The sequence below is a fragment of the Drosophila kikkawai genome, chromosome 3R (genome assembly GCF_030179895.1).
Source record: "Drosophila kikkawai strain 14028-0561.14 chromosome 3R, DkikHiC1v2, whole genome shotgun sequence".
NCBI lineage: Eukaryota > Metazoa > Arthropoda > Insecta > Diptera > Drosophilidae > Drosophila > Drosophila kikkawai.
Genome location: NC_091731.1, coordinates 31,051,652 through 31,079,120, shown reverse-complemented (window position 1 = coordinate 31,079,120; position 27,469 = coordinate 31,051,652). Strand labels below are relative to the sequence as shown.

The 27,469-nt window shown below is 40.2% G+C and overlaps 1 protein-coding gene across 1 annotated transcript in view; it reads left to right on the top strand.

Moving 5' to 3' along the window:
• The window catches only part of hth (Meis homeobox homothorax), a 115,201-nt gene that overhangs the window by 35,917 nt on the left and 51,815 nt on the right, over positions 1-27,469 (top strand). Inside the window, exon 7 of the mRNA XM_017170995.3 lies at positions 20,680-20,803. Within this exon, the coding sequence (XP_017026484.1) occupies positions 20,680-20,803 (124 nt within the window). The remainder of the gene's footprint in view (positions 1-20,679; positions 20,804-27,469) is intronic.

The window sequence follows — 27,469 nt, the reverse complement described above, 5'->3', positions numbered from 1 at the left end:
CATTTTGCGTGATTGCCTGGGGCGTGTTTCTGGGTTTCTTCAAAAAGTCAAACCAATTCAAAGGCATTTTCTTCCAGCAAGTGGGGAAAATGCTCTTTCGTGTTGGCTGAGTTTCTTTAATTTCTCGAGCAACGCCCCAAAACAAACGCTCTCGCACACAATTTTCCAAGCTGGGTTGTCCGAGTAGAAACCTATAATTTTATAGGCATTAAGTCAATCCACTCCCTTTTACCGAAAAACTCTTTCAACTGGTTTTTCTGAAATCGAAGGCCGAGCTCCAGATAAAATACAAAAAAAAAAGAAGGATCCAAGGCAGAGACTTTGGCTTTGGCTTTGGCTCATTAGCCGCACTCTCACCTCAAAAAGAGAAACACGAGTTAGCCAAAAGGATTTCTTTCTTATAATTTACTTTTATGTGCTTGGCTTTTTTTGTATTTGTTTGTTTTTCGGCTTTCGGCTTTCGGCTCTTGTGGCTTTCGACGTCGTCATACTGTCTGCGTTTTGTGGCCCAAAAGAAACCGCAACGCAGAGCAGACTTGTCCCGAAATTTTGTGCATTCATTTGAGAAACAAAGACGGACCATCGCCAAGTCCAAGGCTACAATTAATAAACCAAAAGGCAACGAAAGCCCTACAAATGCTACAAAAAAAAAAAAAAAAAGAGAACTGAAAGCTTGATGGGTTTTTTGGGTTTGAACGTCGAAGGTCCAAATACCCTCGGGTGATGGGATTATAAAATGAGTTCATTATGACGGGTTTGGTGTGTATTTTCATGAGGTTTTTAGAGCATTAGGGGAATTTACTATTAGAAGCAGCTTGGAAGTAGTAGAATTTAGGAAAAAATAGTTAGTACTTCTTACAAAAGTATACAGGGTATCAGGTATACCCCATATCTTAATGTGGTTAACAATTTTTTGGCCTTTGTGATCCCTGCGATCTTTTGTTATTATGTATGAAGTGTCGCGTTGGCAGGAATTTCTCTCAACCATCAAAAGCAACAAAACCAGACGATCCCCAGACATTTTGGAGGGTGGACCCGGGGGTTGGCTGACCGCAGAAATGTCATCACTGCTAATGTTTCAATGCAGTTGCCACAAAATTTCGCTGTCTGCGGCTGATCTTTCGTCTGTTTTTCTGCCTTTTTTTTTAGTGTTAGTTTCGGATTTTTGATCAGAATTTGGTTTCGTCAGGGGAATTGCAAAAGGCTTGTAGATGAAGCGTTGAATGCGATACCTTTTGGGTCAACGAAATCTTTGGGTTTTTGGGCGTCAAGAGACATGCCAAACTGACGGCTCTCTGGTTTTTTAAGGCCAACAAAAAATCAATTTAATTTAAATCGAAAACTTTTGCCCACAAAATTTAATTTCTAGTCGTAAATATTTTATAGAATATTTCCATTTTAACTCCTTTTTAAGCAATTCCAGGAAATCGATCGTAGCAAAAAGCATTTTTGAAATCTTAATGAAATTTTGTGGCTCAAGTGTTGTGCTGCCTTCAAAGGACGGCGACCGACAGGAGGAAATACTCTACCTGATTGTGTCAACCCTTTTTTTTTTTTGGTTGTAGAGTCTCGAAAAGTATCAATTCAATGGAAATTTATGCCGTAAAAATGCCACAAGACAAGCCACCAAACAAAAACCAAAAACACACACACACTGTCTTTGTCTTGCCCTAAGGCATTTTTTCCAATGAACACACCACGGAGTTTTGGTTTCATTTTTTAGCTTTTTTGGCTTTGTGAAATATTTGCACTGATGTCGCTCCTCTATCTCCTGGCCATTCAACTAAGCTGCAAATCGGTTTAAGAGCTTAACGAAAAGGCGGTGGAAATTATACAAAGTCGCTGGACGGTTTACTTTTGTGTCATTAGGCAAATGCAGTGCACCTCTCTTCCCTCTCCTTGTATATTTTTTATGGCCTGCTCACCTGAGGGAAGCCCTATGTGGGTTCAGCTGAGCTCAGCTTTGGACAATTACCATTAATTACCCGGCGTATTCGTTGCACTTGGCACCGCAAGTAAACGCCACTGAAGTCCGCTCGAATATCAAAAGGAAAGGCCAGGACAATTTACGCTTGTTTTAAACTCGATTAGTCAGCAGTTGATCCTATCTCCACCCCCGATACCCAGTCCAATTCCCGATCCCTTTGACCCCATTGAGTGCTTTTCAATTACACCAACACGCAACTGACCACAGGGAAAATATAAAAGGGGGCCTTAAGTCCGCTTAGCCGGTATTGACCACTTGTAACGTGTAATTGAATCCAGCTTGAAGGGCATCTATTTCCTATGATTCAAATATCTGAAAGGGTAGCCACTGACCGCTGCTAATTGAATTTGTCTTGAGTTGCTCTTTCTCGTTTAAACCCTTTTTCCAGGGCACAAATATTTGCTAAATGCACGGGGAGAAAGTTTATTATTTGGGATCAAACATATGAAAAATAATCGAGTTCTTTTAAACAAGTGTATTGGTGAATTGTTGGAAAAGGATTGTTGCATTTAATTTCATTGTTAAATTGCTTAATAAATATTATAGAATATTTATTGATAAATTTATGAATATACCTCATAAAATATATATTGGTGAATATCACCTGGTGAATATCATTGGGTAAATATACCTGTTGGTGAATTTCATTGGTGAATATTTGTTGGTGAAGATCAACCTTAGTATTTTCATATTTATTTAATTTTTCCTGTGTTCTCTATTGTATTTTTCATGATTTTTCGTCATTGAACTTTTGATTGATTTATTTTTTGCGACCAAAAATTGCAATTTGGCTCCCGCTGGTATGGACTCTCTTTTTGGCTAATTTCTAACCTCGACTCAGACCACTGACTTTCGCCCACATCTCCGAGGACATAAATCACTTGCACTTAAATCCGCTGCTGGCGACGTCTCCGTTTCTATATCTGTATTTGTCTGTCTGTCTGTTTGCCTTGGCCATTAGGCCCAGTCCCCGGATTTGGGGGCCCTTTCTGGAAGGGTGGCCGCTGGATCTCTTGGATTTTGGCCTTTGTTGTTGAACGCTCTGGCATTTCTATTGGCCCGGAAGCTGTGCGGCCAGCATCTACAAAATAGTCGTCGTCGTGTGTTGGTGTGTGCGTGGGGACAGCAGAAATTTTTATTGCCTTTTTGTGCTTTATTTCCTGCGCACTATTTTCGGGCCTAAGAAGTTTTCCACGAGAGGAAAGGCGAATGTAGAAAGGAGGCTTTATGCCTGAATGGCGCGACGGGCATTAGATAATGGTGTTCCTGCTTATTGCTTACATTGGCTTTTTCTTTATCCCCACATCTCTGGACTGGGCGTCTTTGGGGGATTTTCTATAATTTGCAGGCAGCTTAGCGAATTCCGCAGTAGCAGGAGGCAGAGGAGGCGGGCAGAAACTAGCAAAAATAATTTATTGCATATTTAATAGCGCACGTGCCAAGGAAGGAACCCAACTTCTTTATTTATTTTTATTTTTTTGCCTTGGCCTATTTAGCTGGATTTTCAGAATGGTATTTCATATGCCCTAATTGGCTTTGTCCCTTTTTAAAGTCGCTTCTGTGGAGAGGAATTAATACTTAAAATTAATGTAAAATTATATTTTTTAAAAACATTCCATATATTCTATAAATTTTAAAGCAGAACCATTTCTTTTAAAACTTAAAATGTGTATTGCCCTGATAAACAACCCATAAACTTTTCTTAAAATATACCTTTCTCCATTGAAACTCTCCAGAAATTTCCTTTTATTTCTTAGCTTGAACTTTTAATTAACCAAAAAGTTTGGAGAGCTGCTAAGTGCAGCTTAACACAAAAATTTTCAATGAAACAAATGCCGCATAAATCTCTAAGCTACTTTTACTTGCCAAGCACTCAGCGAACTTGCTCGTCTCTCCCCTTTTACGTCCCCAGGTCTTCTCTGGGAATTTTTTCCTCAGACTTCCTCAGGAGCTGTGCTCTGAGTGCCTCAGTTTGCCTCAATGCTTATCCGGCGGAGAGGCAATTCCCATTTGGGCCACATATGCCCGGCATTATGGGGCATAAATAAAAATGCCTGCCACGCTCGCTGCTAATAAATGAAATATGATGCCGATGCCGATGCCACCCCCATGGAAATTGTCGTAGCTCCTGTTTTATTGGGCCCCGGCCTCAAGTTTTCAATATATCAGTAGTATATCTCTGCATATTTCTGCACGGCGACACAATTTCTATATTTTGGCAAATTATTTTCTCGGTCTCGGGGTATTGGATTTCCCCTTGGGTGGCTAGAGGATAAGACTGTAGAAAAATCCACCCACTGGCAGCCCTCTTTTTCCCTGGGCTTGGCTTGGCCTTTATTTATTTTTGTTGCCTTTGTTGGCTCTGTTGCTTTTCCTTTGGTATGCGCGGTGCGAAAACAAAATTGACGTCAATTACGCAATGCACACGGGGCAACATTGGTGGGGTTCCCTTCGCGGCTTTACCAGTCAGACACCAGCTTTTGCCGCCAAGTCCTGCCACTGCCACTGCTTTTACTAATCCGCTTCGGGGATTTGGGGAATTCTGTTTCTCTCCAGCCGGCGCATAGCATACTTTTCCGGGAAACACTTTGCGTCAGATGCTCTCTCAGGTTGCTGGTTGGTTTTCGCACCCTCTGCCAATGTGCTGCTGCTGCTGCTGTTTGCCGCTGGGCGCTAATTAACGCATTAAATCATATTAATGTCGCCAAATGTTTCAAAGTCAGCCTGTCGTCCTGCTCTGCTTTCGTATGCTTATTGGGTTTCCTTGGCGCGGACTTTTGGTCCTGTCAATAAGCCGGCATAAATTGCCTCTAATGCAGCAAGGACGAACAGTGAGGGGTGGATTTGTGCCTACCGTTAATGCTGATGTTGTGTCCTGTGAGGAGTTGCTGGTGGTAATGGATTTTATTCCCCTATTTGAGCTTATTTTGGAGTGTTGTTAATATATTTGTATTTAGTTTCTGAGGTGTTTTTAATTAAAATGGAAAAATGTTTCTGGTTTTCTAGCTTTTACTCTTGTAGATGCATTCTCTAGATTTTCCTGTTATTAATCCTGTTCTTTTTGCTAGAAATTGATCCTCTCTACACTTCCTGTCACATTTCCTGTTAAAAGTTGCCTTTATTGCAGCTTATGTTGCTGCTGTCTCTACTGCTTTTAACCCAAGTGGTGTTGGCTTCTTAAGTTGATTAGAGCTGAAAGTAGATGTTGCCGAGGCAGAAAAATCACAAATTAATTAAGGAGTCTCTCGGCTCTCTACCGTTCTTGGACGCTCCGCTAATAAAACTTATATAATAATTGTTCATAAAGTGTGCGATATTATGTGTTTTCAAATGAGCTTTGGCTTGGCTGGCGGATGGGGAGGATGAGCGGATGAGCGGGTTGCCTTCGTGTTGCATGTTGCTTGTTGCATGCAACGCTCATGGCAGACAGAGACGCTCAACGAGAGGCAAAGCGAAGCGATGCCGTGTTGTCAACTATTTCTTCGGTTCATAAAAATTGTTATTAATTGGCACTTAAATGCTCAAACGCAAAAGTTGAGAGACGACGACGACGACGACAACGAAAACGAGGAACGTTGATGCTGTGTGTCTGACTGTCTCTTGTAGATTTGCTGTTGTTGTTTTTGTTTTTGTTGCTGTTCCTGTTGGCTGTTGCTGTTGCTGCTGCTGCCGAAGCGTGTTGTGAAATTTAAGCTTTTTAGCAGTTGTTGCTTCGTTCGCTGGCTCGTTCGTTGCATGTTAACCTTTGGCTCGCTTGTAATGAATGCAACCGAAACGAGGAGCTGCCCGAGAGGAGCCCCAGAAGAAAAGAGTCTTTGGAGTCTTTTGGGGAAGAAAGAAGGAGGCAGAAGACAGCAGCAGCAGCAGCAGCTGGAGACTTACTTAAAGCTCTCCACATATAAATTTCCCGACTTCATGTGGCACTTGTTTAAAGTCCATTTTGTGCACTGCGTGAGTGTTTATTGAATGTTTTCCTTTTCTTTTTTTTTTGTTTGCGCCAAAGAAAGTCGAGAAATATTAATAAAATGCCATAAAATGGCAATAAAAAGTGCAGGCTTCATATACATTTGTATATATATGTGAAATCAGAGATTGAAAAAGCTTGGGCTACAGTTGAACTTGTTCAAATCATATTATTCAGACATTTACTAGAGAAGTTTGCTTATAATTTACTCAAATAATTCCTTTAAATACTTTGAGCCTACTTTAAAAACTATAAAATATGATGATTTTTAAAGTTCTTCCTTAATATTGTTAATTTATTAAGAGCAACCTCACGAAATGCTGCACCATTACCTATCTAAACCTATCCCAAAACCTTTGTTTTCCTTATTACTATTTTTTATATTTTTAATCACAACTTGTACACAAGTTTCCTTTAAAGAAGTTCTACTGTATTTATTTTCAACGTTCGCTGCCAGTGTTAAAATCGAATTGCAAGCGCCGCAGCAATGTTAATTAAAATTATAAAAATACGAGAAAATTAAGGCACCTGGAGAACACCTTGAAAATATAATTTCTGTTTGAGCCAGCAGGCTCCCCACCTAGCGGGCCCCTCCCCAGAAAAATTGGACTTGGCTCTGAGGGGGGATATATCAGTATGTCTGGAGGTAAGGGAAGGCATGGCAAGATGCTGAGATGCTGAGATGCTGCTGCCCCGTTGCCATTTTTGGCCGACCGACCGCTGTGAACTGACTGAATGTCTGACTGAGCGCTGGGTCCGCAGCTCGAATTCGAATTCGATTCCGATTCCGTTTCCAATTGCCAGCTCTGCGAGCTGGCCGAGTGTAAATGATATATGTGGGCTGGAGGGAAGCGACAGCGGACGGAGACCCAACCGTCTTGTCTGTCATTTTGGAGCCACACAAAAGTCCCAGACCCGAGAGCTCCGGGCTCTGAGACTCAAAAGCCCAAACCCAAGACCAAGTCCAAGCCCAAGCCGAGTGCAAATGACTTATAAGAATTTAATATTTAACAACACAAATCAATTCAAAAATCATCAGAGGGGTGCAGCAAAAAGTACAGAAAAAAACTTATTTGTTGCAGCTTTTACACTGGGGAAAAATAATGTTTATAGAGATTTATATTAAGGTGAAGTAAAGTAAGAAGAAGAAAGAAAACATCTAGAAAATATATATTAGGTTTTTATTTTAAATAGGAGATTAAATATATAAAATTCCCTTGGTAATGTCTATAAACTAATTGTAATTCATTAAAAATTTATAAAAATGTAGGTAAACTAAATCTATTTCTCATAGACTTCATATAATTTTATTAAATATTTTAGTTAAAATATTTCTCTGTGTAGCTGTTTCGTTTTTCTGGACAAAGTCTCATTTCGGGCTTGGGCTTGTGTGTTGTTCCTGGCCTTTTGGTATCACTGCAAAGGCAACGAAAATGAAACTTTAACGTTAAGTTAAGGAAACGATCCGGCAGACAATGTACTATATTATGGCCAAGAGCGAGGGCCGGGGAGGTGGCCCAGCCAAGATGATGATGATGATGATGATGCCGAGGTCTGAAAGCTAAAGTCGTTAACATGGTGGTCGTTGCTGTTGTTGCAGCAGCCTTTTTGTGGTCAGCGCAAAAATTATGAAAAATCTCGAAAACGAAAAAAATAAAAAATAAAAATAAGCAACGAAGAGAGCCGGCTTTTGGCCATGGCCTTTGTATGATTTCTTTCTTGGCTTCACTTTGATTTCGAATTTTTCGTATTTTAAAATTGTATTTTTAGTGTCAGCTCCAAAAACTCTGGCACAGCCATTCCCCCCTCTTTGCACAAGGCCAGACATAAAATTAAAAAGACACACAAAGCGATCAAGAAGCAGCATCCCAGAAACACAGCACAAAAGATGCATCTCCCGCTGCGACCCGAAAAGAATCGAAAAAAATAAGAAAAAAATACAAATAATAATAAAATAAGGAACTGAACGTCAAGCGAGCAAAACTCACCAAAAACCAAGAGCAATATGTATAAAAAAATGAGCAATTTAACAAAATAAATTTAAGCAATAATTATACAGCGAAAATAAAGCATAATAAATGCACAGAAATTATAAAATAATTAAGAAAAACCTGAGGAAGGAAGGAGAAATAAGAAACAAGAGTTCAATGGAGAAAAATTTATTGAAAATCTGTTTTTAAATGAAAATATTAAGGAAAATAATAGATAAGTTATTTAAATATTTACAAAGCGATTTAGCTTAGTTAATTTGGTTTTTTGAAGACTCTAAAGTCACTGAAAATCATATAACAATTTGCCTTTAAATAAAATAAAACTGAAATTCACAGTCAAAGCAACTGAAAATAAAAAGAAAACCCAAATTCAATCGGGCGACAAATCCCCCAAGGCGTAAAAGTATGCACACTGAAATTATCGAGCATTTAACACGGTCGAGCCAAAGATTCCGATACGGATTCAGATATATAGAGGCAAAGGCAGATGCAGGTACAGATACAGATACAGATGCCGTTGCAGATGCAGAATCGAGATCTCGAAGATCGAGACCATATTGCACTCGCTATAGAGTGGGGTTCGATGGGGTTTTATTCGGGGGATTTGGCGGGGTCTACAGGGGCAACGGGAATCTGTGGCAATACAAACACTTTGCACTCAACACCCATTTAGCTAGGCCGCCTGGCTGATGATGATGATGATGATGTGGCCGCCAGCCGCCAACAGAATTGTTTACAATACTACAAAAACGAAAAAAAAAAAAAAAACAAAAAGAAAAGAAAAGAAATGAAAAAAAAAGAGTAAGGAAAACCAAAGTGGGGGAAAATTTTGCGATCGATTGCAGCGGTCCAAAGGAAAAGTGTGAGCAACCGCAGAGAGAGAACTGTAAACTATTTACAGCCTAGCGCATAGCAGGCTCAATGATTGTTTTGCTTGGGTTTTGCTTGCTGCTTTTATACAATAAAATTTATTTGATTTTCTTACGCCGCTTTCATGCCTCAGTATTTTCCTTCAATTTTCCCCCTTGCTGCACTTTTGAACGTGATCGTTGTTGTTGTTGTTCCTGTTGTTGCTAGTGGAAAATGCAGCAGGGAAAAGCGACTGAGGATGATGATGATGATGACGCCAACTTTGGACTGGCGGCGGTCGCTTCGCTTTTATAAAAATAAATTGTTCGCAGACGTAATGATGCGAAAGCAATTGAGAATTCTATATATGCAACTGTCTGTATGTTTGTCTCTGTGTGTGTTACTGTGAAAGTGTGTGTGTTCCTGGTTGTGTATGAGTGTGTGTGCCGCCTGCATTTGTTTGTTGTTTGTTGGAATGCGTAGAATTTCAATTGACTGTGGGCTGAGCGAGAGCTAGCTAGCAAAGATAAAGATAGAGCTACTAGCAACACCCACTTACACTCAAAAAAGATTGATTTAAAATCTTAAAAACTAAATATTTCAAACTCCTAATGTTTTAAAAGAACTTTAGGATTATCCCAAACAAAGACTTGGGAATTATAAGAACTCAAGAACGCTTATAATCAACACCTAAAGCGAACCGTAGTATTTAAAATCTGTTTTTAGGTTCAATAACTTCATGAATTCAGTGAATTTAATCATAAATCAATTATTAAAATAGTTTTTGTGGACAGTGTTTAGTTTTTTAGAACCCGTCCAAAGTCAAATCTCAGCCCGACAACCTTTGCCACCTCAATCTAGCTTCGACAATCGGACACAGCACAACACAACACCCAGCGATCCTCTCCAGCATCGTGATCTCTTCCTTATCGCCGGTGGACCATCGATAATGATTATTTTGACAGCCAACTGACACGACCACGTGATCTCCCCTCCATTTCTCTTCCCCCTGATTGTAGTGTAGTGTTGGCTAACGATCAACAAACGCAGCTGGAACCCAGATTCCGATCTTCGAGAGATGATGATTGCTCGTTTTTTGGAAATCTAGTTTTAGGGATGGACGGACACGCCCCGTCGAACAGTGGAAAAGAAAAACCTCAACAAAAAAGTTAATTGTTATGTGAACTACCCCTAACTCTCATACAGACTCTGAAATCAGCCTGAGCTATATATGTAGAGCTGAGGAATCAGAATTCAGGGCTCTGGAATCATTGCGGGGCATCCTTGAAATGCGCCTGCGTGGATTTCGGTACAGTCTGGCGGAGTTAATCCGATTTGTTGCGCCCCCTAACCGGAAAAGGTCCTGGACAAGGGTGAGTTATGCGGCGGTCCCTGTGATTGATTGCCTGATTTCGACGGGGTGGTTTCCACAGACACAAACACAGGCACACACACACAGGACCGTGTCACAACCCTCGGCCAAAGTGAAATTGTTTGAAAACGCATTTAATTGCATCTCATTGCCATCTTGTGACTTTGGGAGGTGAAAATTTGATTAAGAGAAATCAGGGGATCAAGATCACGATCGAAAAACGGGAACCACTTGGTCCAAAGGGGGCAACATTTTAATTATGGCAATTACAAATTGCAATGGCAAGCGCAGAAATTGCAAAAATCACGCATTTTATTGATTTTTAATTGCAACTCGTTGCATACCAAAGGAGGATCGCTGCAGCAGGCTAAAAAAAATACAAAAAAAAAAAAAGTAAAAAGAAAGAAAGATCCAGGCAGCCTGAGCATTTGTTGTCTTTAATTATGTTGTTGATTGCCCCAACATGTCCGTCCATCTTGGCCAGACGTTTTCCGTCCGTCATTCTGGCCATTTAGGTGCGAACAACTAGACATATACGCCGCCGCGCCACGCCGCCGCCGCCGCCGATTTTTGCCTTATTTGACGCGCCGCCGCCAAATTATGAAAATAACGGCGCGCCGCGGCGCGCCGCTGGTGCGGCATCGGCGCAGCTTCAGCGCGGCCTTCAGTGTCATTGTTCTTTATAAAACTTAAAAAAAAATAAATAACTCATTAAAATGGCCTTTTTGCCTTATTTGACGCGCCGCCGCCGCCGGTTCTTTCTGACTACTACGCCGCCGCCGCCGAGTCATTTTGACCTCTACGCCGCCGCCGATGCCTTTAACCATCGGCGTAAACCTCTACGAACAACTAGCTGCCTCTCTTTTCCACACAGCCCCACCAGCCACACACCAGTTAGTCAAGTTAAGTTGTCATAATTTTTGTCGTTCAACAACACCTGCAACATACATATGCACTGGGGGAAAATTAGGTATAGAGTTGGGAATATAATACAAAAATAATATTAAAGTTGGCTGATATTAGTAAGGGTTGGGGTGCTTATAAACAAGCTTAAGGATAAATAGATTTCAAATTTTAGGTGCTAAAAAGTTCAATATATATTTTTATGCAATTTTAATTAATCTTATTTTCACCTAATTTTTCTTCCCGTGCAAAGCCACTCTCGAGGGCCGAAGCCCGGAGTCGCAGAGCGCGCCAAATGCCGCAAATAACTCAGTTAATATAATTAAGTTTTGCACGAAATGTGCAGCAGAAATATGCGAAAAATGCCACGCAATCTCCACACAAAAACAAACCGGAGAAGGACCTCTCTCCAAAGGGGGGTGGGCAGAATGAAACGAAAGTTTATGAACTTGTCCAAGTGTATATTAGCTTAGTACATGTTCTTTTGCTTTTTCTTGTTTTTTTTTAATGGTCGCCCCAATGACGCTGCGTATATGTGCATGCAAATGACGTAATGACAATGTGGGCAGCGCCAGGATTTATTAACTTGGCGATAGTTCAACTAGAAAAATAAAGAACAAAAAAAAAAGAAAAAGTCATACAAAGGAAACGATGAAATGTCGACCAAAGTAATTTAGTAGTTAAAGGTTATGGTGGAAAATTAAAAAAGAAAAGAGTAAAGAAAGAACAGAAATACCTTTAGGTGGGTCTTTTTTTGGTCAAAAATGTATTATTATTATTTTAGGTGAAGGCTTCTTTGAAGAATATTTTTAAAAAAGGTTTAGGGAACTTACTTTTAACTTGTGTATTTTTGTTTTTAAATTTACAAAATTCCTTATCGATAAAAAATGTAAAGGAAACATATTATGACAATAAAATTGAAGCTTAGAATATTGTAAAAATATTTAAGATACTACTACATTTCTACATTTCTACATTTCTATCTGTATAAATAAGTTACTTTTTTGACTCTTTAATTTCATTTAAAAACCTGAACATACCATTTAAATTTTTCTAAAGTTTTCTCATATGTTTGATTTTGTAATGTGACTTTTCATTCGTCTAAAATAAAGCTTTATACGGTTTTCCCGCCTAATTTAATTACGCTTTATAATCGGCTTATTGGCAGAGCAAGAGAAAGAGAGATAGAAGGGGGGCATCACCCCGTCTGGCACCTGTTTTCCACGAAATGGAAAATCAAATTTCATGCCAGCCAGCCAAAAACATTTGCATACAAATCAGAGCCAAAGCAAGAGACAGAGCAGAGCAACCCTTATAATGCCCAGACAGCAAAAAAAGCAAAGAGCACAACCGTCTAATGATATTTTGATGTTGTCTCGATGGGTCTTCAATGGGTGATGGCTGGTTGGAAACCCGCAAAATGCGTGTTTTAAATCCAATTTAGACATTATCTAATTTAGGGCATCTCACTGGCTGCCGAGTCGAGTCGTTGCTTTATGCAAATCTATGGAAATTTCATTATCGCGCACCCCTTTTTTCCTTTTTTTACCCCGGGACTAAATGCTGTAAAAGGCGCCAAAAGATGTAATAAACTCATTTAAACTCATCGCTACCGGTGGAATGATTTTCGTTTGGGGGCCCCGGACTGGGTTTGGGTAATGAAATTTTTGTTAGAGCATCTTTCAGCCCAACATTGATAATATGCAAATGGACCTGCCCAGTGGGACGTCCTTTCCAGCGAACCCCCCCCAAAAAAGCAAACTAAAGTGAATCTCGTTTCGTGTTGCAATAATCAAATTTTCTAATTTTTATGGCCCTCTGCGGGGCCTGACAAACGGCGAGTAATGGCCAAAAAGTGAGGCTCACGACCAGGTCTAATTGATTTGGCAGTGGCCGGCATGATTCAACCTTAAGTACTCTTTTTCTGGAGAGGCTTTTCGGGGGAAATGCTGTATGGGGAGGGGGGTACTGTGACTACACTCCGTTTCGGAGATGGAAATGGGTGTCCAGGGGCGGAACTTGTGCCATGTCATGGCCATGGCGACGTCGTCTTCCAGTCTGCTGCTCGCACTGGCCATGATGCGACAGTTTTGCCCCCGACCACAGAGCCAGAGCCAAAGCCAGAGCCAGGCTTTTAAAGAGTCGGACCGCGCCGCCCCTCTATTCAAAAGACTATCTCAAAAGTGGGGAAAAAAAAGAAGAATGAAATAATACACAGAACTCAAAAGCGCCGTGCTGAAGTTCGCGGCAAAGATGACTTGGCTAAAAATTCAAAACAAGAGTGTTTGGATCGCATTCAGATGCGGATTTCAAAGCACTGAGGGAAAAAGTAAAAGAATTTACATTTTAAAATAGGTATTAATTAATTTCTAAAATGATTTTAGCTTAAAGGTAGCAAAAATGTTGATAAGAAAATGTTACATTTAATTTTTGGTTTATTTATTACTGCTTCTTCAGCTTGACTTTAGAATTCCCAACCAGTTAAATCTTCAAAATAGACCTTGATAAATATAATATATTTTTAAAATTGTTGTAGAACTTTTTCTATTTTATTTTAATTAAATCTAGGAAATACCTTAGCTTCTTTAACAGTCTAAGTGAGCTCATATAAATTATGAAAAATTAGAAGCTCCTTTATTTTTCCCTCTGTACTTCTCTTCTAGTGAAGGGGAATCTAGAGGTATTCGGGGGAGTTTATTTGGAATGCGTAGCTCGCGCGAATCTTTGATCTACATTTGAGTCACTCTGGGCCATTTATCAGAGTGTTCATATCAATAATACTGTATGAATTTCGTATTATCCAGCCCGCTGCAGTGACTTGGCATTTTCGGGGGCCTTTCATAGTAAAAACCCCTCCAACAAATCTCCACCCCTTCAGGTTTTCTTGTTATTTTGTTTTTTTTTCGAGTCATGACTCGCCAGACAGCGACAAATCCTTGTAATGCCTCGTCTCTGGGCATGTTTCCTCTTTGGTCGGGCTAATTTCAGCTGTCAGCTTATCGGCCGGAGTTCCAAAAGGAACTGGCCAACACCTTGTGCCAAATGCAATCTATGAAATCTCTAGCTATGGCTATAGCTCTCTGGCATTCGAAATGGAAATGTTTGGGGTTGTCTTGCTATCTGTTGGGTTTTTCCTGCTGTTCCGGGGGATTTGCGTTAGTCGCTGACAGGGAAACGTCCACGAAGTGTCTGCCTTGGGGGATCGGGGATCGGGGATACGGGATCCTGTCCGCCGGCTAATCTCTGGGCCAGGTTGTGTCGTCTCTATCGCCTTGCGGAATCTATTTGACACTGTCTGGGGTCTTGGGTTCGGTTTGGTTCGGTTTTGCTTGTCTTTCCGCTGGATTTTCGTCTGTCCCGCGGGGACTTTTTAGCACGCCACAAAAGGGGGGCAGACTGGCCAAGGGGGCGGGGCGTGACAGTTTACATGAAATTACTTTGCATACACATGCATCAAATTAATTACACGATTAATGTTCTCACATGCAAGTCTCTCTCCAGCCAGCCAGCCAGTCAGCCAGCCAGCCAGCCAGGCTCTTATGCAAATCTATTTCTCGCGATCACTGCAGCATTTGCATGTGGCTATCTTGATATCTTTTGCCGGCAAGAAAATGATTCCATTGCCTTTCGTGATTTAACCCCCTCCCCCCCACACACACTCACACACACACACAGCCCGTTTCTTCCCCCAGGAATTTGTGTTGGAATTGTGTGAAACATGCCATTTGAATAATTATCTTATTTGCATGGCAGCCACAGCGAGAAATGCACTCAAGTGCAAATTAAAAAGGCAGCAACAGAAAAAAAATAAAGAAAAGAAAATACAAATGGGAAAAATCTACAAACTAGAGTCCAAAGTTCTGCAGTTAATCTCGGGCTGTGTGAGCGAAAAGTTCAAATTGATAGCTCCGAGATTTGTGGAGCAGATAAACCCGATCTGCTCTGCTCTGCGAAATGCAAAATCGCGTGCAGCTCCATTTGCTCCATTTCCGCTCGTTTTTTTTCCCTGCCTCTTAGCATGGGATTTTTTCTCCTGATTTGATTCAGATAGCTTTATTTTAAAGTAATCTGGTATTTACATATTTTGATTAAGGAAAAAATAAACATTTTCTGCTGTTTGCATGGTCACACTGGCTTGTTAAGTGGGTTATGGTGTGACCAAGGCACTATTTGATTTATTTTCACTAGGTTTTCCTGCCTCTACTTATTTAATTTTATTTTCTGATTTGATTCTGGTTGATTTAAATATAATTAATCAGCCTTTTCTGTTGTCTACATGGCCACATTGCTTTCTTGATCAGTTAAGCAGTGTGACCAAGCCCACAAAGAAAGCAATTTTTAAGCTATATCTTTAGCTGTTTTTAGTAAATCTTTCAAATTGATAACTCCGAGATTCTGTATGTTTTGAACAGATAAAACCCCGATCTCGTATTGCCCATTTCCGCTCTCGTCTCCCTCTTTCCTAACCGGGATTTCTCCCTGTTTATTTTGGGGGCATGGCCTGGCAGTCTCAACGTTTCCACTGTTTGTGTAACATAATAACACAAAGGCAAACAAATGATAAGTTTGATAGAATCACAATTGCGCGCCACCGGTTGCCGTTGCCTGGGTCTTATCTATTTATTATTTTACCTTACTTATTCTTGACTTTTTTTTGTTGTGTTTGCTTGATTCTGGAGTAGTTTCCTTTCAGGTAGCTTCTGAATTTTTATTATCAAAATACTAATTTCATTGTTTGCACAAGATTTCCAAATTTTGTTCGTTGTGTGTTCCAGGCTAGGCTACTGCCTACTGCCTGCTTACTTCAATTTCGCTGTTATCGCTTATAAATATTTAATCACAGACCTGTACTTTAGGCATTCATCGTCGTTCATTCTTTATTGTTATTCGGGGTTTTCAGTTTTCAGCCTGCTGGCTGCTGATAGCATAGGAAGATTTGTCCATGCTTTTCGTTTTTTTTTAATTTTTGGTTAGATAATGGTCACAAGGGAGCTGCTGCTGCTGCGTATGAGTAATATGGGTTTTTTGTCTGGTTTAGTTTTAATTATGTCAAGTGTTTCGACATGAAATTAAAATGTTAGCCATTAGAAAATTAATGAAATTCTTTAGATATGATTAGCAGGCAGAAATGTTAGTAATTATTGATGTTTAATTAAAAGCACTGATAACCGATGACTTGTGAAAAGCGAAGTACTTTAAGTTTATGTAAATGTAAATGCAAATATCAATACATAAACCACTTTTGACAAGTGTTTTTAATGCCTGAAAACCTTTTGTTTAACTAACGAGAGTGTGTCTTTAATTATTGGCTTACAAAATTAATAATAGAATTGATTTCCAAGCGAACAAAAAAACCTATATAATTACTGAAAGCCAAGAAAAGTATCTCGCCAACACCTTTAATTTCCTTGGGCGTTTAAAGCCCTTTTTTGTCTGTCTGTGTGTGCACAATAATTGTGTGTAATTAACTTGCCATTTGATTGAAATTATACCTCCTCCATACGTCTGTGTGTGTGTGTGTTTTTCTAAGTAAAGCAATTTGCCTGCCAAAAGTGATGGCTGAATGGGTTGGGGGGAGACTTCAGTCAGCCATATTGAATTGTTCGGGTTATATTCCAAGGAGTTTTGCACCTCCACAACGGCTTTAATTAAAAATTCAACCCCCTAACAAAATGGCTCGCACAGCACACACATGAAAACACACACTTGCACACACTTTACACAACTTGAGCAAATTTGAAAAACAATTAAATGCCATGCGCGCAATTAAATACACAAAAGGTGGCAACAGGGAAAAGTATAGAGCTGGGGAAAACAAAGGGGGGTAAAAGGTGGCAAGGAAAATCTGGGGGGGAAAAAGGGTGGAGCAGCTGCTGCTGCTCAAGTGCAGGGGTTGTTATATACCGTTAATTAAGCAGCCGGCTAACAGAAACCCAACGCCAAAGAGAGTCTTCAGCCTAAGCATTCCAAAAGGGCTCAATGGCTCGAGGGCTCGACGGCAGCCGCCGCCGCCGCCTGGCTAAAACCAAAACCAGAAGCAAAGCCAAAACCAAAACAACAAACATGACACAAACAGACAAACAAAAGCTTTTGTACGGGGCAAATCCATCAAAACAAACAGCCAGGAGGGATTGTTCCGAGGATTGTTGGGGGGGTTTGGGCTCAACTTCCACTCGCTGCCACTCACTTTCCCACATCGCACATCGAGCCCATTGAGGCCCATTGAGCATTTTCCCTCCCATTTCCCATCATATCCCAGAAAATCCTGCGAAACCAGAAACCGCATAGAAAAAACTTTCATTCGCAGCGGCCGTGTAAAAAGGATTTAATTATTTGCTTTAAGGATGTGCTCATCAAATGAGGGAGAGAAATATGCTCCTGAGTGTTTGTGGACAAATAGAAAAAATATGTTTCACGTCCACTTGGCAAAGCGTTGGATAAACAAACTCAGGCCATAATAATAGGGAAAGTTACACAGAGGGAAAGTTTTGATAAATAAAATTATATATCACAGCCTTAAATTTTATTTAAAAAAATATAAAACTGTCCTATTATTTTTGTGTGTATAATAAATCGTATTTTTTTTTCATAATAGTTTTCGCCCGCTTAGCTGTAGTTGTGTATTTTTAATTGTGAAATGAGCCTGAAGCATAGGCTTAATCCCAAACTCAAATTCAGATTCGGATTTAAATTTGGCCGCGGGTTAGGCTTCGACTTACCCCCTGGAAGCCTCTGCCCCTGCCTCTCCTTCACTCCTGTCAAATGCACGACAATCGCCGCTGGGCAATTACGACTGGAATGGAAAAGGGAGGAAAATCTCTGCGAGTGCCACGCCTCTTAGCAAAAGGAAAAACTTCCCACGCACCAAAAACACACACACAGAGAGAGTTAGAGCCATAATTTGATTGTTTTGCTTTAGTTTTTCGAGAGCAGGAGGGTCCTCAGACTGTTGATTGTAGTGATTAACCGGTCGTCAGGAGCTGTGACAGAGATTTTTACTAAATTACAGGGCTCGGTGAAAATTGCATGTTTTGACTTTTGGGTGGAACGCAGCGTGACACGCGTCGATATTTGCTCAAAATATCCCCCAAACCATTGGCAATTATCTGCCACAGCTGAGCCGACTTAGCCAAGTCACTTGGAAAGTTCTCAGGCTGACCGCAAGTCAAACTTGGCACCAGCGTAATGAAGTGAGTGAGAGCCTGAAAACAATTGAGGAAAAGTTCTATTTTCTGTACATTAACAATTTGTAATGTACACGGTGGGAAAAATGTTTAGAGAAATAAGTTTCAAAGAAGATTTCAAGACGAATATAGGTTTTAAAATAAAGGAAACACGCATTGTTTTCCCAATCTTTAACGATTTTCCAACGCTTTCCTCCCAGTGTAAAGTTTGATGGTTTTGGTCGTAACTTTTTTTATGACTCACTTGGCCCTAGAAATTTGCGGTTGCCTTGTCTCGACCGCCCAGACCCGCCTTGCTGCCTCACCCAATTGTCCCCGCTCCACTCCAGAAATCATCAAAAATTTAGCAAGACGACCGAGGGAAATGGGTGGCCGGAGAGATGGGCATTAAATAAATAATTTAGCTCCCGGCAGGTAAGCGAAAATTGTTTCTTGATCATTTTAATGCACCCAAAGGGCCGCTCCCCCAACCAGACACCAAGCTCCACAAGAAAAAAGGTGAACAAAGTTTTCACGATGAGAGAGGGAGCATTACGTGACGTGGAAATGGAATTGGGGTTAGACAGGGGGGTGAACCCCCTCGATTCGCTTTCATTAATATTAAAAGCAGTCCAGGAGAGTCATCATTTAAATAAAACCGATATTCGGTTAATAATTGTCGCAGGACATGCAAAAGGAATTCGATAGCTTAATTTGTGGAGCGGGCCGTCGTCCTGGCTAATTGAAAATGTAATTAAAGCACGCATCACTGGCTCGTCCTCTTCAAGGAGCAGCGCAGGCCAACACTCGAGCGTGTTCCCAGTAACTGGATACACTTTCAAATGCCTTGGAAGCCGCCAAATAAAAAAAGAAGGCTTGTAAAAAATAAAGTTCAAGAAACAGAATCCTGGCAAAGTGTGCGGCAAGTGTGAAAGATGCGACTTTGCCGACCGTCAAGCCTATCAAATTTCACTGGGCTACAAAAAAACGAACAAAAAAAATTGAAAGTTTCTGGTTTTATTCCCCCTCCAACTCTATTTTTTATGACCATTTTATTTGATTTCGGCCCTGGCTAATTAAATAGTTTCGTTTTTGGCCTGCGGTCAGTCTGAAGTCTGAAGTCTGTGCTTGGTCTTTTGTTTATAAGCCATTAAGGCAACGACAATTGCTACAATTGCAGGTCCGTTTATGGTGGAAGTTGTTTATGCGACTATCAAGAGACACCTTATGGCTCATAAAAATAAAGGGGGAGGCATTGTAGCATTTAAAATGCAGACAGTGTTGTCTAATTATTAATAGATTTGCTACGGCCACGAGTGTGTTTTGAAATGGAAAGTAGGAACCACTGGAACTTGGCCAACTCTCCGAATCCCTATCTAACCTAGGATAGCAGATTAACCAAGTATCTTGAGACAGTTCATTGCTCTCTCAAGACAACCCATTAATTCCATTAACAAATCACAATTCGGCAATAACAATTAAACGCAACAACCCACAAATTGTCTATAGCAGGGCGCTATTAATATGCGATTTAACAAATATTTAGCGAAAACACATGAGCAATGTGCTCCGAATGCCAAATGAATCAAAAAAAGTCCAAAAGAAATAAATATATTTATCGTATTCGAAAGTCAAGAATTTTTACGAGCTTGGGAAAATAATAATTTTATGGCTAAAAATTGTGGTGCACGTGCATGAAATTAATGCGTATATATTTTTGTTATTAGCAGAATTTAAATTGCTCGATCCGATATATATATAATATATATATATGTATGTGTATCTGGACATTGACATTTTTGGTTTCTGCATAGGATTTTAGTATGCCGTCGTTGTCGTTGCCTGTTTTTCCTGGCTTGTTGTCCAACGCTGCCAATGATGATAATGATGATGATGGAGATGGAGACGAGTTGGTTCTACTCCTAGTTAGAAGACGGTCAGATCGCCAGAGCCAGTCGCTGCATATTAATTTGATAACTTATATATATGTATATATATAGATATAGCTATATTTATTTCTGCACACGATGTTGTCTGTCTAGCTTGTCGGTTTTGGTTTGTATTTTGTTCTAGGCCTAGGCCACGACAATCTTGAACATTTGTTTGCCCACAATATGGCCAGGCCATGGCACTTTTGACAACTTGACAGTCGTGTCTGCACGTTCACAGGGAGCTAGAGGGGGAGAGAGAGCAGGAAGAGGGGGACTGGGTCCCATATTATGGCCAGGAAGAATCCGGCCAAGACGAACAGGCTGACCATGGCCAGAGCGAAGCGTCTGGCTCATTTAATGGCCAGGCGTGTCAATTTAAAGCGACATTTATAACCAATTTGTAATCAATTCTAACAAACAGCTAACACACACTATACTTTACCTATACCTTACCCAATTTTTACCTGTATTTGAATTTCATATTTCATATTTGTTTTTTATTTTTCTTTTATTTTTTAGCGGCCGCCAAGCTCATCGCTGTCCTATGGCGGCGCAATGAACGATGACGCCCGATCGCCGGGCGCTGGTAGTACTCCCGGTCCACTGTCACAGCAGCCACCTGCCCTAGATACATCAGACCCTGGTAAGTCTTTAGTAAATATTATATTTTCCTTACAAAAGAAATGGTTTCAATCGATTTATAAAGCTTTAAGAGAGCTGTACAATTGATTGGCAAACTTGGACATTTTTTTCAAGATTTCTTGTTGAGTTTTAAAAGGTTTTTAGATTTGATTTGCTAATTATAAGGGAATTAGATTTAATCTAAAAATTCTTCAAAGTAGAACCCACATTTCTGTTGCCTAAAAAATAGATTATACTTAACTTGGTCTCTTATTTTCCTGACAAATTAGAATATTTATTACCTCCCTATTTTTACAATTTATTTCTCCCTCTAAATTCCAATTCTAAACCAATTTGTTAAACCCATTTAACTGATTTTAGCCAGTTTCGATCAGCTTTAATCCCTATTGAATGTGTTACACACTTCACACCTCTTGAGCCAGCTGTGTTCCCCTCTCCTCTCTTGATTATGTTGTTTGCTTCAGTTTCAAGTGCCGCCAAAGCTTTTCGAATAAAGTACAACAACTTGACAAAAGAGTAACAACAACAAGTACACCAGCACTTACAACAATAATAACAACTACAGAAATTACAAGCCCAACAACACCTGAGATGAGGCACACGGACTGACTCAGGAGAGGGACAGCCCTCAGATGTCCGGGGTCTTGAGACCCTAGACTGCCTGTCTTGGAGCATCGGAACTTGGAACTCGGCGGAGCTCAGAGCTCCAGCACTCGAAACTCCACTTCAGGCTGCAACTTGAAGAAAGAGTTTTATGTGTATTTCTTGGAGGCTTGTTTTTTTTCCTTCACTCGCTCAATATTTTTCGAGAGTGCGACTGACTTTGCACTTGGCGCTTCTTTTTGAAGATCTCTCTCTGGGGCAGGGTACAGAGGGGAGTCAGGTGAATTATTTATGGTGATAGGCAAAAATATTATTTTGTTTTCCTCGTTTTTTTTTCTTTACTCGCAGCGAGTGCGTTGTTTTCCCCTTTGTTTGTGCGGCGGCAGCAGCGAAAAAAACAAAAGCCCTGGCCAAAACAGCACTCGAAAAAGACACTCTGCGGCCACTCGTGGTCTGCTCTCAAAAATAAAAAAATATAAAAAAAAAAATAAGGGGAAAAAGATGAACAAAAATTGAGTGGGGGGAGGCTCAAGGTGATAATGCAGTTTCACTGCTAGAAGAATTTGTGCACAGGAACAAATTACTTACTAGAAATGTTACTTAAATAATTAGATAATGATTATTTGAGTAAGTAATTCATTCACAGCAGTCAACAACATTCGTTTATGATATTGAAAACGATAGTTTTGCGGCTTTCAAGCGGACAAAACGTCCGATTCAGGCTCATTAACGATATTAAAGTTAATCATCTGTCATCGGTTTTGTGGCTGAAAATGCTATAATTTTCGGAATCCAAATAAGATTTAAATTGGGGTCCTTTTACGTCTTCATTATCGGGTATAATCCTGAGAATTTCCGATACTTGTCCGCTTGCGCGTCCGTTTTTGAGCATTTAGCGAAACTAAAGCGGAAAGTCCGAATCTTTATCAGTATTTAATATTTTTAGCGTACATTTTTCGGATCCATCCGCACTAAGTCCGCTCTTAGTTACCATTTCCTATTAAAATTTATTCCAAATTAAATTACTATATAAATTTTCTCTCAGTGCCAAAAGAAAGGGAAGGGGGGTCCCGCAAAGTGGTCTCTGAAAAGTAGGAGGCGTTCCTTAGCCAATCCATTGACGTTGACGTCAAATTTTTACAAAAACTTTAAAGCGCGCCGAACCGGCCAACTTTAACGATTGTGTGTGCGAGTTTCGCCAATGTGTCTATATACAAACTTACAGATATACAGATATGTGTATATATTTTTATGTGACCGAGTGTGCGCGCCATTTTGATTGATTTATCTACACGTCGCTTGACTTTGTAGACAAATTAAATTTTGGCATAGTTCAAGTTTGTGCACTCCACTCGCCACTTCTCACTCCGTCGCCGCCACTCAATGAAAATTATCTACAGTTGAATAATTTCCAGCCGGCGCGCGAAATTTCCATGTTAATTTCGGACTGCTTCTTCTTGTTGGCCCCGGCGATAAGAAAATGGCAAACCACCCGCCCCCGCCCTTTGCCTTTGCGTATTTCGGGCGTAGAAAATAGATATTTTCCACATTTTAAGTAGACAGAGGGAGTGGAGGAGGAGGGAGGACCTGGTAGTGGTGGAATGCGGCGTTGCCAAAGAATATTCTCTCCGGAGCTGCAGAAAATTCCATTGCAAAAAAGGGAAGGAAGGGAGGGAATATTTTTCTGTCGTAATTTTATGCACGAATTCGTAAAATGTTATTCAAATGGAAAATGTGATTTTTATCAATTTTGACAGGAATTTCATGCCCCAGCCGAGGGAGAGAAAGAAAACGAGGAGGAAAAAGCGAAACCTCCAGTGCACGAGGATGCGCATCCTGGAAATTCCATGAATTTTGTGTGTGGAGAGGTCAGGGCAGTGTGGGAATATATTTTTGTTGAGATTCTTAAAGATCTTTTTAGGGCATAAACTCGGAATTTTTACCAACCAAGCAAATCAACTACCTTGTCATTAAATAATTCAATTAACATTCTTTCTATGACTAGTTTGAGGGATCTCTAAGCCGGGGTCTTAAGCTGTCTATGAATTTCCCTATAAAAATAATCCAAACTCTGAAGCAGACACTGTAATTATCCACGACCCTCATCAACTTCAGATACTCCATGACTTCAATTAAAGAATATATATATATTTCAGGATGATGTGCGGCCTAATGCCAGCGTTAATGCCTCGTTAAAGAGCCAAAGATGCCAGGGAAACGAGAGTTTATAATGTTTTTAGAACCCAATCTGTTTATTTAAACGGCAACTCGTCAAGTGTCGCCGGTGCTTAAATGCAAATCAAAACGAGATCTATTCCAGGGGGTCAGGGAAATGAAAATAAAATTGAAAAAGCAAAATAAACACAAGCGGCGGGTGGTCCTGTGTAAGTGCAACCCCTTTGGTCCTGCCCAGGATTTTTGACTACCCTCGCGCCGCGCTGACATTGATTGAAAATGCTGCGTGACGTAAATTAACTTTCATGGGGGTTGGGCCCGTCGAAAAGTGCGTGTTATCCTTTCCGCTCGGGAAGTTCGTCAAGCCGCAAGACCCACACAATTGCCAATTGTTACAGTTTTAAAACATCCTCGAGCGGGGATAAGGGATGTGGATGTGGATTTGGATGTGTGTTATGCGTGGCAGCTTGTTTTTGTCACTGCGGCATTTAAGTCCTGCCCTACCCTACCTCCTCCCCATTCTTGCTCTCCCCCAGTACCCTTTGACCTCTGAAGTGCAGTGTTTCTTTTTTATTTCCGACGACTAAGGCGATTATCTTCCGCCCGTTTCCGTTGTTCTAGCTTATTTACATTGATGAAATGTGTTACAGAAATAACAATAACAGGAAGCTCTAACTCTGCTTTGTTATCTTACCACGCACAATTAGACAATTTCCATTTGTGTTTTTGCGTTGACAGTTTTTCTCAGGGATTTCCATTCCCAGTTTTTCCCTTGGACTGGGTCGCCTTGGGAGTTTTCCCTGTGTGTCTTTTGTGATGTGAAAGCATTTTCCATCACTTTTAGTTCACTCACTTGCCCCGCCCCTGTTTTAATTGTATTGTCTGGGTTTTTCGGTTTGGGAAAGGAAGTGGAAAATGCTTTGAGTTTGACCTGGAGTTCTTTAATGTTATTTTGAAATAATTTCTTTAAAATTTCTTTTAAAAATCAATTAAATACATTCACCATCACTCCTAAAATAAATTCCCCCAAAAATGATTTATGAAAATTTAACTACAGCCATAATCCTTTTCCAATCAATCACATAAATATTCGCCCAACACCCTTTTAAATATTCATGTGGCATTCTCCCCCCTTTGATAATTCACACCTCGCCAGCATCTGCTGATCCATCTTTTTATGGTTCCCACAACTTTTTAACTCTTTTGTCAAAATGCTGTCACAATTTTCCCAAAGCAGACGCCGATCGACACAATAAAAAAATGAAATTAAAATTTTACGCATTAACAAAAACGAAGAACGGTGAATGGTGAGCGGGGAGAGACTTTTGAATGGTTGGGTTCTGGCAGAAATTGCCCGTATCTGTTCAGGGGTATCTCCTGGTGTATTTGGAATCCCTAACCCCTAACCAAACGTGCCCGACCAGCTGCTGCACGTTTTTTTTTTTGGGATTCCGCTCGGGTTGATTTGGAATCGCAATCGTAAAAATTGAAACACAAATGCAATGTTTCATAATGAGGAATGGGGGGAAGAGCACAGAGAGCTTATGTAACATTACGTCAAATGGCTCACACAAAGGCAATACATCTTCATCCCCTAAAGAGCCTGAAGTCCCAGAGACTTGTTCTTATTTTACAATGAAAATTTACGAACTGACTGTTGCTTTTTTTTTCGGTACGCATTATCATATTTCTGGGCCGACACGCCAATGAATAGAATGCGCATCGAATTTCCCGGCAGCTCCTCTTCCCAGCTTTTACTCGTAACCCTCACATCAACGGAATCATCAACACCAGCATCGGGTATATAGAAATTTTTTTCTGCTGGGAGGACGAGGCGGAAGGTCGCCGGGAGTTGACAAACAAGCAACACCAAAAGAAGTCTTTGAGGGTTGCTCTTGGAAGTCTGGCGAACAAAATGCAAACTTCCGTGCCATTGGTGTGCCCTGCCCGTCTCTTTCGTGTTGGCATCGTGTTTCATGGGTGGTCGCTTTTGACTCGAAATTTGTCTAGCTTTACACTTATCGCCGTAATATAGTTATGGATCAGCCACACCGGTGGTTGCATAAATTTGACACAGCCGGACGAACACTCAGGCCATCAAGTGATAAGCCAAAGACAGAGATGGTAGTACAAACTGAGAGAGAGACGGAAAAAGATAAGAATTTTTTAATAGCTGCACTGGAAAAATTATAATTTTGAAGAGATTAAAATTAATGAAAGGTAACATTTCAATTAAGGACCCAGGAAGTTAGGTTGGATAGACATTTACTTCGTTAAATATCAAAAACTGAGTTTATTTGCTGGCTTGGCCACACTCAAGCTTAGTTTTTCTTGACCTGGTCACACGTAAGCATGGTTTTTTATGAGCTGTTTACTAAATCAAGTCTAACTAAGTCAATACTATCTTAAGAAAACAAAAGTATCTAACAGAATTCAACCTTTTTCATCAGTACTCAATTGCAACATCTCCTGGGCTGGTTACATTAAAGCAAAGCTTCTTTTATGCTGGTCACACTGTCATTAAATTATATATTGTATTTCCCGTTATCAATAACTTTTGGCTACCCACAATTTATTTCTCTCGGTGCTATCTCTGGCTTTAACCTCGGAATGCTATTCATTCTCGAGGAAACATTAAATGCCATGTACTCCCGACTTTTATTATTCATTATTTTCGCATTCATTTCGGTCTGTCTTTCAACTGCAACCGAGCGGAGAAAGAGACGGTAATATGGTTGGCAAGACAGGCGGAGAGAGAGAGGTCGCTATGTGCTGGTGGCGTGCCATTAATAGAGCTATCAAGTGCCGTATGCTGCCGCACTGCCTCTGCTCCTGCTGCTGCTGCTGGTGCTGATGACAGTGGCGGAGCTTATCAAGCTGCCAGTTTTGCAGTTTCGCAGTTTAAAACTGCATTTCTCAACACACAAATCACAAATCACTGCGCGGCATGCAATCTCTCACACAAATCATTTCATTTTTGCCGGACGAACCAGGCGAAACCAAGTGTCATTAGCGTCACACGTCCCGATCCCAATCCCAATCCCGATCCGCGCTCCTCTTCCCGTTGTTCCCGGGTGTTTATTAGTATGAAGCATTTATCAGCAATTATAATTATACGGCTAGCTCTCTCTCTTTTTCGCCGCTCCAAGTGTTTGTGTGTGCACTGAGCCCGGACGACCTCTTAAATATATATATTCCGATTCGCTGAAATCTGAATCTGAATGACATACCAAAGAGATATGAATAAATATGGAGGGAACACGGGGGGAAAAATCGGATTATTTCATTTTACAATCATCATCTAACAACCATTTTAATTTTATTATTTATAAATTTCAATCAATAATTTTGCAAATTAAAATCTATAAATATTATACTATGTAAAATATTTATATAATTTTTTGTATAGTTGTTATCAACTCCCCACTGTACCTTAAATGCTTTTTAAATGCCCCGAACCAGGGAAATTAAGCTGCTCGTGTTTTGGACAACAACCTCTTGACTTGCCACGCCTCTCACTGGAACCATCTACCGCCCGCCCCTTTTTGTTGAGTCCTTGTTTCCGTTTTGTTTTCGGTTTTTGGGTATAACAAAGCCACAGAAACACCTACTAGAAACGAATAATACAGAGGGAAAAACATGTTTTTTTCACTTTTAAAAATCTTTAAAAAATCATTTTACTATTTTATATTAAGTGGAACTTTGTAAGATATCAAACTTAAAGACTTAAGTACTTTAAAAACTTAAAAAATGCATTAAAACTTATTTCAATCACCTCAAAATAATAATATTCCTTTAATATTAAACTCTAGAGTCTCGACCTTCAAATACCCATTTCCCATAAAGCTATTATTTTTCTTCTTTAATCATTTATTTCCTGTGTAGCCTA